We start from the raw sequence: 14,241 nt of genomic DNA, 5'->3' as shown, positions 1-14,241 counted from the left end.
GAATTGCCTTAGTCATGTGCCCTCGCGCAGTCGATCCCGCATCTTCACTGCACCTTTACAAGCCACCAAGTTTACCCATAGTTAGCACCTCTTCTATATTTCCTTGGGTGCATCACCGTCCCTGATCTTCTTGGCTCGTTATTGACTGATGCGACTCCTCTAATAACCTATTTACAATCATAATTTTCACACTTTTGACCGGTCGGTGGTTGCTTCGCGCAACTCTGGCAGCGTTGATGCACTTTGGTCGAGGTGGAGGGAGCGGATGGCGCATGACTACTCTCTGACTGTGGCCTGACCGCATCCAACCTCTACATTCGCTAAGTCGTGTTTTGCCCGCTTGATCGAATCTCGACCTCATTTCTTGCTTATTTCAATCGCCATGTCGTGTAGGTCGCTCTAAACTGCACTGCTGGACTTGACCATACTAACCACCGGCAGTGCCACCGGAGGTCCGCGCGCGGTTTATCACTATCATTGATTCGATCCTCGAGAGTGCTGATCTCACAACTATCACGACTAAGAAAATTCGGCAAGGCATACAGGATCAAGTCGAATATGACATTACGCCGCAGAAGGTGGGAGCTGCGCTACGCGGGGGACAAGCACGGACTGACAGTGCGCAGAATGCCATCAGGGAGCTGATTGGCGAGAGATTTGATCTCATAAATGCGAAGAGAAATGGCGAGACTACCGTTGTCCCATCAGTCGAGACGGCCGAAGCGGTCGAACCTTCCCCTCAGCCTAATGGCGTCCATCATTCTTCTGCACAATCCTCGAGCTCACCAACCAAACGTGAGGCAGAAAGTGATGATATTTCGGATGTCATAGATGCACAACCTCCGAAGAAAAAACAGAAATCTGTCATTGACGCGGATGCTGCATACGCTGCTCGCCTACAAGCCGAAGAAGACAAGATGGCTCGGCCCACCCGTGGTGGAGTGAACCGAAAGACAGCTCCTGTCAAGAAGAAGAAGAGGTCGAAGAAGGAGCGTGTGACTGGATCAGATGACTCGGACCTCGAGGGAGAGGATCGCAAGCAAAAACCGAAGCGAGAAACGGGTTTTCACGTACGTTGAAGTCCCGTAAGTTTTTACTAGCACTAACGAGATGCAGAAACCGCTCAATCTTTCGCAAGCTTTGTCGAATTTGTTCGATGGGGCAACGCAGGTGAGTATCTCATTGCCGTCCAGTTCCGCTTATGCTAAATCTAGAAATAGCTGTCACGGCCGGAGACTACCAAACGCATATGGGCGTACATCAAAGCGAATGGTCTGCAAGATCCCAGCGACAAGCGATACATCATCTGCGACGCTAGGATGCGAGAAGTGTTCAAGCAAGACAAGGTCCACATGTTCACCATGACAAAGTTGATCTCGCAGCAAATGTATAACCCTGATGAATGAAGACTTGATGGAACACTTAGAAACAACGTTTGGGCAGGGCTGAGGACATCAAAATTCCAATTCTGCGTTATTCCTCAGTGAATTAATAAGCCAATTCGAGCGGCACAGGATTCGGAGCGAAAGTTGGGCGTTGGGCTCACAGAGGGACAATTACGGTTAGGATCGGGCAAAATCTTTGGACAAGGTTTGATTTGCTTGCATGCGTTCAGAGATGGCTCTGGGACACGAAGGCCAAGTGATCAAAGCAGATATGGAAATATCAGATAGAATGACTTACAGGAGCTGGACTTGAGCGATTGCTAGTCTGGCATGTGTGGCTCTCCGTCCGCGAGTGGGCAGTCAGGAGTGCCCAGCCTCGCTGACTAAAGCACTTCAGAAACGCCTTGCTGCTTTGTCCCGCTTGCAGTCTTGAGGGAATTGCATCATGACTCACGGTGAATCGACTATGAGCTAGAATGTGCGAGACAGGCCTTGATTCCCAAGGCGCGTTACCATAATGAACCCTGTCTCGAAAAAGCGTCTGTGGAGAACTGATGGTACAAGTCCATGTACTTGTACACAGTAGAGCGGTCAAGAGCTGTTACTTCATTCGTTGGGTCCCTGAATGCCGTTGGAAGTCCGCCGACACCCAGCTAACACGGCAAGGCATAGGTACTAATAGTCACCGTTGTTACCCCACTAATATTATTATTATTATACCTTGGGATTATTTTGGCAGCCAAATAGCTTGGGGTTCGTCACCGAAGACATCAATTCAACGCTGCCAGATCACCGACTTCTGCGGGCTTTCTAAACTGCGACGCCTTGCTGACGCCTCGATTTTCACACATTACAATATGTCGGACACGGCGACCGCCACCGACGCAACCTCTTCCCCGCGAGGAGCACATAGAGGCCGAGGCAATCGCTCAAATCAGCACAACCGCACTGGATCCTACGATCACAACGCGCCCGACAATCGAGGTAGAGGGGCTGGAAATCGTGGAAGACGAAGTTCAAGAGGAGGCAGAGGAAGAGCTAGAGAACATGGGAGAGACGCCACATCTTCAACACCATTGTCTCCACAATCTACAGCGGAAACCACTTCTGGAAGACCACCTGGAGGCGGCTCCGGTGCGCGCCTGACCGGAGCTGCCTCAAAAATTGAAGGCGATTCAAGTGAACCTCATCCTCGGGGTGATGACAATGAGCCTGGACCCGCAGACGAAGCGGAACTGTGCTTTATCTGCGCCAGTCCCATCGAACATGTCTCCATTGCACCTTGCAACCATCAAACCTGCCACATTTGCTCCTTGAGGCTGAGGGCACTTTATAAGACACGAGCTTGCGCGCACTGCAGGGTAAGCCTTTCCCCGGGCATTCTCTCCAAGGAGCAAACTGACCAGAATGTAGACGGAAGCACCCTTCGTGATCTTTACCGACAACGCAGAGAAACGGTACGAAGACTTCAAGGACAACGAGTTCGTCAAGATCGACGATAATTTGGGAATCAAGTACGAAAAAGACATCATCTTAGAAGATACCATACTCCTACTTCGGTATAATTGTCCAGACAAAGATTGTGATGTTGCTTGCCTCGGCTGGCCGGACCTACATCGCCATGTCAAAACCAAGCATGGAAAAGTAATGTGCGATTTATGCACGAGAAACAAGAAAGTCTTCACCCATGAGCACGACTTGTTCACGCTCGGCGAGTTACGCAAGCACGAGAAATTCGGCGACGATAACCCAGGAGCTGTTGACCAGTCTGGCTTTAAAGGACATCCTGAATGCGGGTTTTGCAAACAAAGATTCTACGGAGATGATGAGCTTTATGCTCACTGCCGAGAGAAACATGAGAGGTGTCACATTTGCGATAGACGCAATGGCGGAAGGAATCCACAATACTACCTCAATTATCAAGCACTGGAGAAACATTTCGCGGCGGACCATTTTGTCTGCCTGGACGCGGAATGTCAAGCCAACAAGACGAATGTGTTTGAGTCGGAGATGGATCTCAAGGCTCATCAACTTTCCGAACACCCGAATGGGCTTTCTAAGGATGCTAGAAGGGATGCTCGACTTGTCGATTTGTCCGGTTTTGCTCTCCGAGAACCTTACCCACTACCTCGAAGATGGAATCGGGAAAATCGTGGCGCTGGAAGGGGACGTGATCCCAATGCTGAGCCCTTGCCCGTTTCAAGTGCTCAGCCACTTGGCCGTGCAGAACTAGCATATCAACGTCAACTTGCGATACAAAGCTCTCAATCAGTGTCGAGCAGGAATTTTGGGGGCCAACTGACGCAAACCGCACCCGTAGCCCGCCGTCAGCCAACTTCTCCGCAACCAACTCCATCATTACCTGCTGTTGAAAATCTCACTGTCGAGGACAGGACCATACCAGCTGCGGCCATGACGCCTCAAGAACAAGCACGAGCACTGCGCCACCAGGCAGTAACTGAGCGTGCCACATCGCTCCTCAAGAACGACAAGAGTAAACTTTCTCAATTCCGAACCCATGTCTCCGCTTACCGCAGCGGCACTAGCTCTGCGAATAATCTCATTGACTCATTCTTTTCTCTTTTCGACTGTCCAAGTTCTGAACTGGGAAAGCTCATCCGCGAATTGGCAGATTTGTACGAAGACGAGACGAAGCGTCAGGCTCTGCTGCAGGCGTGGAACAATTGGCGCAGTATCAACGAGGATTATCCCAGCCTCCCCGGTCCGAGTGGCACTCTCCCAGGCGTTTCGAGTGGTCCTGCAAGTTCTGGTCGACGGGTGTTAACGCTCAAGAAGAGTACAGCCCAGTCATCTCGCTCGGCGGTGTCAAGACAAGGTTTCTTGGGTAATGCCTTGGCTCGGGGAACAAGTCAAGATCCATTTCCCGCGTTGTCAGGCGCAGATAGAAGCACTCCGCGCGCAAATGCACCATCAGCACCCCCTGCATGGGGCAATACATCCGCGCCCACGGTTTCCAACACCACCCAGAGCGCCGTACGCCTAGCAGCACCTACGGCTGCGTCCACGATTCGTCAGAAAACCAACACCCGTAACACTGCCCCGCCGCACCCAACGGAGGATGCCTTTCCCTCGTTGCCCGCTGCGCCGAAACCAAACACTATGATGGCTGGCTTCAACACGCGGGGCTCGGTCAGATGGCTCAGCTCACCTTCCGGCTCGGGGACCACCACTACGGTGAATCCATGGGGAAACGGAGGGTTGGCCCCCACACCAGCACAGGCACAGGCAACCGGAGACGCCAGTGCAGGTCGCCCGGGCGGTGGAGTTGGTGACAGCGCCGACGATGGAGAAGTGGCTTCGGCAGGGAAAAGGAAAGGAAAGAAGGGGAAGAAAGGAGAGACCTTGTTCCATTTCGGGTAGAACCAACTATCCGCTATCGCAATGGCGTAACGCATTCCACGAGACGTAACTGATCAAACATCACAAAAGTCGAGGGCGGAATGGTGTGCGGAGTACAGCTTTTAGATTTGTGCAGGGAAAAAAAATTGCCATTTTGTGCAAGGTGTAGCCAGGGGAATGCCGATGAAACGGATACGAGACATTGACCGGGGGAACCTTAGATCAACAAGAGATACTTGAGCAATCGACTTCTTTGGCTTCGTTTTCCGAGTTGTAGTCGATCTCAACGGCCAGAGTTTAAAGTGACCCTAATCGAAAACGGGCGGAAGGGAATCCGTCAAACTGTGTCAAATGCCACAGGCATAATACGAGGCTGGGCACCATTTCCGTGTGAGGAGGAAGGCAACCAAAACACTAGGTTCACTGATTGCTACGGATAGTTTGGGCTCACCGGGAGGTCAAGCTGAAAGGTTAGTAGTCATTATTCGAAGGTCACTGTTGTCAAGTGAGGCTGCCTATATCCATGTTGGGCAACGAGAAGAGCACGAACAATATGTCATCTGGAAATTGATTCAAGGATATGCATTTGCTCGTTTCTGCTCAGCTCCGTATCTTCAGGTATCTCTGGTAGCCCATGGCCACTTGCATGTTCATTTTGTAGCTCTCGCGCGATTTGGTCGTTGATTCGAAGTGTATCTAGGCCTACTTCTCGGTTTTCGTTTCCGCCTGGCAGTGTCATTTCAATTGCCCATCGGCTCTCCCTTGACGTACGGTGTGCATGTATAGTCAGTATCGTACTGGAAGATAGCATCCCAGAGATCTCTATCTCCCCTCAACATATCCATCACCATGATGGCAGTCTTGACGTCGGTGAATTCAATCGATACGCAGCCATCAAGTGTGTAGCTGTACTCAATGACGTGTTGAGCATGAGGCGGCTTGATCTTGTATGGGATCAAGTTGTAGGTGTATTCGTCGATGTTATCGAGGAGGATGATTCGAGAAGCCCCGGGCTTGCCCAAAACTTTGCGTTCGAGCTCATCGTTTCGGGGATAGGTGGGATCTGTGGGCATCCAGCAACGAACAGCAAGACCATTTATTTTGAATCGGTTCCCATCTTTAGCTTCTCCCGATCTAGCTTCTTGATGTTTGATCATGTTATGCGCAGATTCTTCATAATTGAACACGATTCGAGCAGTCATGACGGTTGTCACTTTGCCGATGGGTGGAAATAGCTGGATTGACTCCAAGGAACCGCCCTTGACAATACTCAGAACATCTGGAATAGTGCTCCCAACCGGAATGGCGTCGACCATAACAGTGCGATACGCGTCAGCGGTTCCAGCGGCATCCTCAGGAAGGTAGCGAACTGGATGGTGAATGAAAGGGCTGTTTTGGCGCCAGGCATTCCCACATTCAACAATAGCTTGCATCTTTTCTTGCTCACTTTCAAAAATTGGATTGTCTTTGTTGATCAACCATTTCGGCTCCCCATGAAGATTGTCGCCGACCTGAACAGTGATGCGAGATCTTGAGTGAGCTGCAATAGGAGAGACAATATCAGTGGCAGAGGGGTCATTGTGGTCGTTGGCGATGGAAGAAGGCGGGCTGAATTTGCCATAGTGCTCGTCGTTCGAGGGCGGCTTGCTTAGTGTATCTTTACGCAAGAACACCTCGGCCTTTGCTAGATGTGAGCGTACTCCATTTGACTATTGTAACGGATCAGTAAGCTCTGACCGTGGCAGGATTGAACCGACCTTTTCTTCCAAGGCTTGTGCCGGTGGCTCAACAGGTCTCTGCCCGTACTTCGCGACGATTGCCGGAGGCTAGGTGACAATTAGTGCAATATTCCATAGCCCAGATAAATGGCACTTACCAGCTCAAGGACAGGATTTTGCGCGGTCTAGCCTTGTCAGCCAGCAATCACCAGAGAGGCATGGCTCTCACTTACCAAAAGGCGGACTTGACTTGGGTTCGTTGTTGAAGCGTTCAGTCGTTGTTGACTGTCATTTGCAGAGTTGTCAACCAGGGTTTCCTTCTTTGGGGTGCCCATGTCATACTCCCGTTCAGTTTTGTCCTTCTCCTTTGCTTCTCCAGACGACTCTGGGGAGATGTCGATTAGCCTATTGATACTCGGGCGACGTCTGGTAGGAGTCATTGGGGGTTTGCCGTCGTCAGCGTTGTCATCAATGGAGAAGTGCTTCCGAAGAGTTCTGCGTAAAACAGAGTCGGCAGAGTTATCGAATGTGGGCTTCTTCAGCAGGTCAAGATTGTAGAGCTCCGCATCATCGACGACATCGCTAGATGGCGCGACAACCACACCGGTCGTGTCTTTCTTGGCCGAGACACCAGTTCCGGGACGTTCTTCTTCTGTGTGCTGTTCCTCTTCTTTGTACTGATCTTTCTCCTTGGCCGCATCTTTGACTTTTTGATACTCACGGTAAAACTCTCTCAACGCTACTTCGTCATTGTCTTCCGACACGTCGGTCTCATACCACCATGCAACAGGAGGCTTGCCCTTACTCCCGTTGGCATTGTGTTTGACGATGGCACCTAGACTTTTGATCGTGGTTGTCATACTTGTAATTTGCTGTCTGTTTCTCCTGATCTGGCTCTCCATCAAAATGCATCGGTCGATCTTTTCGGCCAAGGCTGCCTTGGTCGCATTGTGAGCTCGCTGCTCATTCGCGAGGGCCACACATAATGTTTCAGTGAAAGAAGTTGAGTCAGATCGGCTTTGACCGACAAGACCACCATCTAGTGTAAAAATGGCAGACTTTAGATCCATGAGTGGGACTTGAGGCTGGGACGACACCAGTTCTGGAGCCTACACAAGCTGTCAGTAAGATGGGCATGGTTACAGGCATGCACACTTACATTGAAAGAGTTAGTTTGTTGGTGCTGCCTCAGAGTGGCATCGAGTTCCTGTTGCACCGGAGTCACGGAGACGCTCTTTGTCGGACTTGCAGCACCTTCAACAGCCGAACGGAGAGCGGCAGGACCAAGTCGCAGACGAGAGTCACCCAGGTCGGGCTTTATGTGTTTGTTGAAGAAGCTGGCGTCGACCGAAGAAGGATTTGAGTAGGGTACAGATTTTTCAGGTGACATGTCAGTGAACGCGTTTGGTTTGTTCTGTGAAGAGCCGGCCGCAAGAGGTGCTGCTCCTCGAGGGAGCCTCCGGCTGAGCTGTTGTTCAAGGTAATGCTTTGCTGACTGAGTGAGTGTTTGAATGTTGCTGACAGGATCGACAGGAGTGAACTTGAAGCTGCCCAGTTGAGACTGGTTGAGGTCTTGACGCTCCATGGGAGGGTACTTGAACAGGCGCTCAGTTGCCTTGTTCAAAGCCATGGTAGGTCGCAAGTCAGAAAGCGAAGACGATGCACATGGAAAGAAGTGAAGAGAACCAAGGGATAATGCACAAGACACGGAAGTCTAGGAACTAGGTGAGTGAGTGAGTGATAGACAGAGGACGGTGAGGCTACAGGAGGGGAAAAGGTTGAGGGCGTGTGATTGTGAGAGATCAGAGGAAGGACCAACCTTGCCTGCACCGCTTCAGCTTCGCTACCGCACCTGCAAAACTCCTTGTTGACAGCACCCACCTACCAAGATTTCTCTCCCCGTGGATGATTGACCCAGTGCCAGCCCTCTCTTGAAGACTCTAATCATACAGCATTCATCCCGAGGTCACTCTCCTCTCTCTTTCGCCTACCGGAGGCGTGTCTTCCACATTCGTTCGATGCTCCTAGTCGACTATCCCCAAATGAAGGCATTTTCAGGGTCCGTCAACACAGCACTGAACTTATTGCTTTCCAGCATTCACAAGGGCACTGGGCCTGGTCGTGTCCATAGCGAGCCACTGCGAGCCTACCGGGAAAATCGATTTCCTTGTCGTTTGAGGTCATCAAGCTCTTCCCTGCGCCGGTAGCCCCCTCGCCGGCGATACCAGAGCTATAAGAAACCCTTCGTCCAAGGCGCGCACTGAGTAGCTCATGAGCCAGCCCCCTCGATGTGACAATCTCAAAGAAGAAAAGAGCTGTGGTTGAGGAAGATCGGAGTCTTTCTCCAGAATGGCCGACGCTCAGATGGCTGAGGGCCCTGAAGCTTCCGGCAGAGAGCGCCGATGGCCCGTGTCCACAAATGCCGATAGTCGCACAGGACATGCATAAGAATATCAGGCGACGTGACACTGGAAAGCCCTTCCTTTCCGCCGACGTCGCTGAAGCACATGAAAGCACCTGCTGGAGCGAATCATCTGTGCAGCGACTGACTCTCCGCCTAAATCCTTAAGCGGAGCGGGAGGTAGCAAGCATCGAAATGGCAGCGACCTTGATCTTCGCAATGCCTGTGGCAATATCGTGGACGCTGACATGCCCACATCGTCCACTCGGCAATTGACCGTTGGCCCTCTTGGATTCCCCGCCTTGCCTTGGCTGACAACATCCACCAGTCGCTTGAGCGTTGAAGCTTAGGAGCCAGTGGGAGCTTTGTCCAGTATCTTCTAGCGCGTCTTGGGAGCGGGAAGCTTAGAATGACTTGGATACTACATCTCGCGGGATCGACGTCAATGGCTGGTCACATTCCAATGATGGTTCCACACGGCGATCGACGCATGTTTACCATCCACGTTCTTCACACCACGAGCCACTGCTCCAAGCCGTCACTCATGGAACTAGAACCCCATGAGGAAGGACAGCATGACCATGCAAGGATGCCCTCCTAGCCTGACGTCTTTCGTCCTTCTGAACTAGAATATCTACCCCGGAAGGCATCCTGCGGACCATCCACCGGTAAGGGGTCGTCCTCCGTTGCTCCAGATTAAAAATATCCTTCGGTAAGGTCTGTGCGACCATCCATCCTTTCCTTTGACACTTGGACATCCCGTCCATATATACTATACCTGTGTCTTCATCGTTGTACTCCACACCAAGCAACTGTTGTAGCTTACAGCCATGGAAAAAACTAATCCCAAAGTCTCCGACTCCGACGATGCTCATTCTCCGTCAGAGAACGAGAAACACGTCGAAGGCGGTGTTCCCGTTGATGTTATCACCGTCCCAGATCCAGATGAAGGCCTCAGTGAAGAAGAACGGAAGCGGATTGTAGGCGGATATCGTTTCTTTCCTCTGGGAGACGAATTGCTGATTGTCTTTAGGATCGCAAATTGCTCTGGAAACTCGACATTCAGTTGATCCCATGGCTTTGCTTGCTATACCTGATTTCCTTCCTGGATCGAACCAATATTGGAAACGCCAAAATCGACGGCCTTCAAGAAGACTTGAACCTGACCAATAACGAATACAATGACACTTTAACCATATTTTTTATTTCGTATTCCCTGTTTGAGCCTTTGACACAGATTTTGTTGAAACGGTTCCGGCCATCGAGATTCCTTCCTACGATCATGATCCTATGGGGTAAGTACGCTGGAACTAGCTAAATGCGCACTAATGTTGCGATTCCGTCGATATTGGACTGGTGTTTCATTTCTATTCTAGCCATGCTGACCAGCGTCTCAATTTCCTAGGTATCTGCATGACCACCATGGGTCTTGTCCACAATTTCTCCGGTCTCATGGCAGCGCGATGGTTCCTTGGGTTGAGTGAAGCTGGTCTCTTTCCTGGTTCGTCAAATGTTAGATCTTCTCGAGATTCTCTCTGACCCCATCGCAGGCGTCAATTACTACCTGTCTTGTTGGTACAAGCGGTCTGAGTTTGGTATTCGAGCGGCGATCTTCTTCTCAGCGGCGGCTCTTGCTGGTTCATTCGGTGGCTTATTAGCCGCGGCCATCGTCCAGATGGATGGTGTGGGAGGCAAGCCGGGTTGGGCATGGATCTTTATCCTCGAAGGTCTTGCGACGATTGTCGTTGCCGGGCTGTCATATTTCATGGCAAGTTTCATGCCATCAGTCTGGACAGGACGCCCACGCGCTGACATATTGTAGGTTCATGATTTCCCCGACGAAGCCAAGTTTCTCAGCGACGATGACCGGCGTCGTGTGATTCGACGCCTGAAACTTGACAAACAATCTAGCGCTGAGCATGAAGCATTCAAGATGCAGTACTTCTGGGCGGCGGCCAAGGACTGGAAGACCTGGACAGGCGCCATGATTTACATGGGCTGTGATGGCGCGCTTTATGCATTTTCTCTTTTCATTCCCACCATCATTCAGCAAATGGGTTATAAGAGTATACACGCCCAGCTGCTTAGCGTACCGCCCTATGCTGTGGCCGCCGTGGTAACGATTTTCGTTGGTTTTATTGCGGATAGGACCAGGATGAGAGGTATGTTCATCCTTCTTTCCCGCTCTCCACTCTCTCATATCTTTCCAATCTCTCTTATACTGACGTTGCCAATTAGGCTACTGCAACATGGTGATGGCCTTGTTTGGTATAGCCGGTTTCGCCATGCTTCTGGGCTCGGGAGTACCGCACGTCCAATATGCAGGCACATTCTTGGGCGCCATGGGAATATACCCATGCATTCCGAATACGATCACCTGGACGGCGAACAATGTTGAGGGTGTCTATAAGCGTGGTATTGCCTTGGGATTTGTGATCGGGTGGGGCAACCTGAACGGTATGTGGAATAGCTTCTCCCCCCATCCTTCTCTGCATCGAGTCCTATATGCCCTACATACGGGAGGAATTTCCCCTGAACGTACCCTGGAGTGTTCTGAAAGTTTCTCCGGAGCAACAAGAGTGAACTAAAAGCACATATAACAAGTACTGACAGCATGGAATAGGAATTATGTCTAGCAATATCTACCGAGCACAAGACAAGCCTCGATTCCGACCTGGCCACGCAGTGGTTCTCGGCTACGAAGCCATCTTCCTCCTAGGTGGCAGTATTCTGCAGCATATCCTGTTGAAGAGAGAGAATGCCAAGCGTAGGGCGGGTGAAAGGGATGTCTGGGTGGAGGGCAAGACTGAGGAAGAGATTGACAAATTAGGGGATTTGAGGCCGGATTTCATCTATACCCTTTAGTGCTGCGAGGGAACTCTGGTAGAGAGAACGGACGGTCGAAGGCTCCTGTTGGGAGGAGCGGAAGGAGGGCAAATCCAAGTGCTGTGTTGGGAGAAGGGAAACGGGCTCTGGGAGATGCGGCGTCTCAAGCAGAGACCCGAATTAATACAGAACCGTCCGGAAATGATTGAGATTCAAACTCCAGGATAAAAACGGGATGGCTTGTGTCAACATCAATCCTCGTATAAACGGCGATCTCGAATAACGCGTGCAGAGCTATAACCAGACAAGAATGTAGAGACCAAGATCAGCAGTCTACAGCATGCATTGACAAAATTGCACTTTTCCTCGTATTCTTAGCCTTCTCCTCGTTCCTCCAAGCTGGGCCACACTGGAGGGCGCGCGTCGGCAGCGAGTCGGAAGATAGGTCAAGTCATATGGGAGAATTCCTTGCGGGAGGTCGCGCTAGATAGAAAGACCTTGCCAAAGACGGACCGACGTTGATACTCGAGGAGACTGGATCTGTCTGCCCGAGCGAGCATCAGGAACGAACCACATGGGCCAGCCTCGCCATCGCGCCTGACGGGCCGATGTCGTCTTGGGTCCATCATCTCAAAATGCCTTCCACTCCACAGGAACCGGACCATCGTCTCTGACCGTCTCAGCCGATATCGTAACATACCGTGAGACGTGGCACTAACCCACCACTCCTTAGGACGCGGTTCATGGACAACCTTATCGATTTCTCCTTATTACATATGCTTGCGCCACAACACAATCTCTCCCGGATCTCAAGTCTGTAGTTGTCTGTACTTTATCAACCAGGTAATACATGCTTTGAAGTCGTCTCTTCGTGTCGTGTCAAGCCCCCGTATCAAGATCAATTCATTGGTTCGTTGCTTTTTGCTCTCGTGTTCGGCGAGTCTATTCGCGGCGGTGATTTTGACTTTCGGCCCGGGTGAGGAGAATTGCTTATCCTGCAACGATTGCGTTAACCATCGCCATAACCGACCTTGACGTAAGGGGTGACTCGGAAGTGGGAAGAAGAAAGCCAGACGTGGCAGCAGGGTAGAACAAGTCGGGTACTCACGACCTTCTTCTCTCGCCCTCTCTGCGAAACTCCTCGATAATGCGGAGCATCTCCTTCCTCCCGGCCGAGGCATCCACCCTCCTCCCGCCCAGACTCATGCTAACCTTCGCATCCGTTCTGACCATCAGGAGCCTTTTCAGGAGCAGGTGCCTCATATTAAGACAGACAAACACCCCGCAATCACTCGAGTTGTCCTGTAACGGCGAGTCGGTCAATTGGATGAACCGAAGAGGTCTGTTGATGAGTCTCGAGAACTTTTGGGTGACATAGTGTGCTTCATTCTGGTTTCCGGGGGGCATGCTGTCATAATGAAATGCGACGCCATCAACGATGGAGACTAGAAGCAGTGACCAGTGAGTGCCGCCCTCGGCGATGGACGCAGAGTGATTGTCGTTGATGGGGAGGAATATATGGGTGACGTTGGTGAAGTCCGGGAGAGCGTCCTACGAGGCAATTCAAGGTGAGTGAAGAGATCGCAAACGGACCATGTTTGACGGTAGAGATACCTTTATGGTCCTAGGATCCGGGGTCTGCATGAGCATGAAGGACATAGTAGGGCGGAGGAGGACAATATGCGAGTGCTTGTAGTTGGTGAGATATTCTCGCTCCAGATACCTTGTAGCACGTGCTTGTCAGGTCTTATGTCTCTCCTTGACAGGTTGTGGGATGTGCCTACTCTTCCCAGAATGAGATGACCTGTACAGGCACCAAGACCGTCAGCCTCAGCAGCCTAGTTATCGTAACACTGGACACAACCATACATTGTCCGTTAACCAATCATTCTTTAGCACTGATATATCTTCTCTTGTCACTGTGTCCTCTCTCTGTCTCAGCAGGTGTTCTTTGTTGTGGGAGAGCATTCAAGCACAGTTAAACGGGACGAAGGAACACCGACATCGGACATCGTAGTCTGTACAGCCGTGGTCAGAACAAAATTGTGAGTGGGATCAAAGCTACTTACAGCTCAAGTATGCATCTTCCGGAGCAAGCTTCATGTTCGTCGCGTGTCAATTAGCTTATACAACCTCTTGAAATGACATGTGCGAGGTACAGCAGCAACATGCGGACATGGTGGGGGTCGGGGCCGCAGAAATGTGAGGCAGAAGTCTGTCTTGGTTTGTGCACCTACCGATCTACCAAACGCTCGGCTCATTCGACCTCCAAATGGATGGATATCAGGCATTTTGGTCGACTTTCCAATTGTTTGCTCAAGGCTAACAGAGTAGTGAAGATAGACGTCGTCGAGAAGTAAAGCGGGAGGCTGCGGGGGCCGGGATTGGCGATGGCTTCACGGCTCACCAGTCAGTGCCGGGTCGACGAGGTTTCATACTGAATCCATGGGAGGGTAGGTAGAACGACTAATATAAAGTGACACTAAAAAAGGGCTGTGCGCGTCGAGCGCCTCTCGCGGCCAAAGTGTTGTGTTGTTGAGCGAGATAGAGT

At 51.1% G+C, this 14,241-nt stretch overlaps 5 protein-coding genes across 10 annotated transcripts; 3 read left to right on the top strand and 2 right to left on the bottom strand.

Moving 5' to 3' along the window:
• The first annotated feature begins 65 nt into the window (after positions 1–65).
• On the top strand, positions 66–1,941 carry PV07_06363 (uncharacterized protein). The gene is made up of 5 exons (XM_016393332.1): positions 66–389; positions 442–578; positions 627–1,070; positions 1,117–1,170; positions 1,221–1,941. The coding sequence occupies exons 1-5, from the start codon at positions 383–385 to the stop codon at positions 1,404–1,406; spliced, it is 828 nt and encodes a 275-aa protein (XP_016250851.1). The 5' UTR covers positions 66–382; the 3' UTR covers positions 1,407–1,941.
• A 162-nt stretch (positions 1,942–2,103) lies between these two features.
• On the top strand, positions 2,104–5,015 carry PV07_06362 (uncharacterized protein). Its single transcript, XM_016393331.1, has 2 exons — positions 2,104–2,746; positions 2,799–5,015. The coding sequence occupies exons 1-2, from the start codon at positions 2,243–2,245 to the stop codon at positions 4,764–4,766; spliced, it is 2,472 nt and encodes an 823-aa protein (XP_016250850.1). The 5' UTR covers positions 2,104–2,242; the 3' UTR covers positions 4,767–5,015.
• A 303-nt stretch (positions 5,016–5,318) lies between these two features.
• Positions 5,319–8,767, bottom strand: PV07_06361. 4 transcript variants are annotated; one of them, XM_016393330.1, is made up of 7 exons: positions 8,283–8,767; positions 7,623–8,177; positions 6,806–7,572; positions 6,697–6,748; positions 6,622–6,648; positions 6,503–6,571; positions 5,319–6,454 (listed from the first exon to the last, which is right to left on the bottom strand). In XM_016393330.1, exons 2-7 carry the CDS (start codon positions 8,091–8,093, stop codon positions 5,486–5,488), a joined length of 2,355 nt encoding a protein of 784 aa, XP_016250849.1. In that variant the 5' UTR covers positions 8,094–8,177; positions 8,283–8,767; the 3' UTR covers positions 5,319–5,485. The 4 variants fall into 4 exon arrangements, with proteins under 4 accessions (XP_016250849.1, XP_016250846.1, XP_016250847.1 ...); XM_016393327.1 differs by having other exon boundaries at positions 6,697–7,572; XM_016393328.1 differs by having other exon boundaries at positions 5,319–6,424; positions 6,697–7,572.
• A 744-nt stretch (positions 8,768–9,511) lies between these two features.
• PV07_06360 (uncharacterized protein) lies at positions 9,512–12,040 on the top strand. Its single transcript, XM_016393326.1, has 7 exons — positions 9,512–9,844; positions 9,898–10,159; positions 10,270–10,365; positions 10,415–10,632; positions 10,687–11,026; positions 11,103–11,321; positions 11,488–12,040. The coding sequence occupies exons 1-7, from the start codon at positions 9,695–9,697 to the stop codon at positions 11,727–11,729; spliced, it is 1,527 nt and encodes a 508-aa protein (XP_016250845.1). The 5' UTR covers positions 9,512–9,694; the 3' UTR covers positions 11,730–12,040.
• On the bottom strand, positions 11,923–14,232 carry PV07_06359. 3 transcript variants are annotated; one of them, XM_016393323.1, is made up of 8 exons: positions 13,928–14,232; positions 13,760–13,787; positions 13,694–13,708; positions 13,560–13,609; positions 13,475–13,494; positions 13,305–13,413; positions 12,799–13,241; positions 11,923–12,685 (listed from the first exon to the last, which is right to left on the bottom strand). In XM_016393323.1, the coding sequence occupies exons 1-8, from the start codon at positions 13,979–13,981 to the stop codon at positions 12,589–12,591; spliced, it is 816 nt and encodes a 271-aa protein (XP_016250842.1). In that variant the 5' UTR covers positions 13,982–14,232; the 3' UTR covers positions 11,923–12,588. The 3 variants fall into 3 exon arrangements, with proteins under 3 accessions (XP_016250842.1, XP_016250843.1, XP_016250844.1); XM_016393324.1 differs by having other exon boundaries at positions 13,560–13,708; XM_016393325.1 differs by having other exon boundaries at positions 13,305–13,708.
• Positions 14,233–14,241: the final 9 nt, after the last annotated feature.

This window comes from Cladophialophora immunda (genome assembly GCF_000835495.1).
Source record: "Cladophialophora immunda strain CBS 83496 unplaced genomic scaffold supercont1.3, whole genome shotgun sequence".
NCBI classification, from domain to species: domain Eukaryota; kingdom Fungi; phylum Ascomycota; class Eurotiomycetes; order Chaetothyriales; family Herpotrichiellaceae; genus Cladophialophora; species Cladophialophora immunda.
Note: the sequence above shows the minus strand (reverse complement) of the source record. Positions and strands in the feature narration are given on the sequence as shown.

Coding starts and splice junctions, on each gene's coding strand:
- PV07_06362 (XM_016393331.1), top strand. CDS start 2,243: ATGTCGGACACGGCGACCGCCACCGACGCAACCTCTTCCCCGCGAGGA. Junction 2,747..2,798: donor GAGCTTGCGCGCACTGCAGG/GTAAGCCTTTCC, acceptor ACCAGAATGTAG/ACGGAAGCACCCTTCGTGAT.
- PV07_06359 (XM_016393323.1), bottom strand. CDS start 13,981: ATGCCTGATATCCATCCATTTGGAGGTCGAATGAGCCGAGCGTTTGGT. Junction 13,788..13,927: donor GCCGAGCGTTTGGTAGATCG/GTAGGTGCACAA, acceptor ACGAACATGAAG/CTTGCTCCGGAAGATGCATA. Junction 12,686..12,798: donor GAGGGCGAGAGAAGAAGGTC/GTGAGTACCCGA, acceptor CAATCGTTGCAG/GATAAGCAATTCTCCTCACC.
- PV07_06360 (XM_016393326.1), top strand. CDS start 9,695: ATGGAAAAAACTAATCCCAAAGTCTCCGACTCCGACGATGCTCATTCT. Junction 10,160..10,269: donor TACGATCATGATCCTATGGG/GTAAGTACGCTG, acceptor TCAATTTCCTAG/GTATCTGCATGACCACCATG. Junction 11,322..11,487: donor CGGGTGGGGCAACCTGAACG/GTATGTGGAATA, acceptor AGCATGGAATAG/GAATTATGTCTAGCAATATC.
- PV07_06361 (XM_016393327.1), bottom strand. CDS start 8,093: ATGGCTTTGAACAAGGCAACTGAGCGCCTGTTCAAGTACCCTCCCATG. Junction 7,573..7,622: donor AACAAACTAACTCTTTCAAT/GTAAGTGTGCAT, acceptor CAGCTTGTGTAG/GCTCCAGAACTGGTGTCGTC. Junction 6,572..6,621: donor AAAATCCTGTCCTTGAGCTG/GTAAGTGCCATT, acceptor ATTGTCACCTAG/CCTCCGGCAATCGTCGCGAA.
- PV07_06363 (XM_016393332.1), top strand. Junction 579..626: donor ATGACATTACGCCGCAGAAG/GTGGGAGCTGCG, acceptor GACAGTGCGCAG/AATGCCATCAGGGAGCTGAT. Junction 1,171..1,220: donor TGTTCGATGGGGCAACGCAG/GTGAGTATCTCA, acceptor ATCTAGAAATAG/CTGTCACGGCCGGAGACTAC.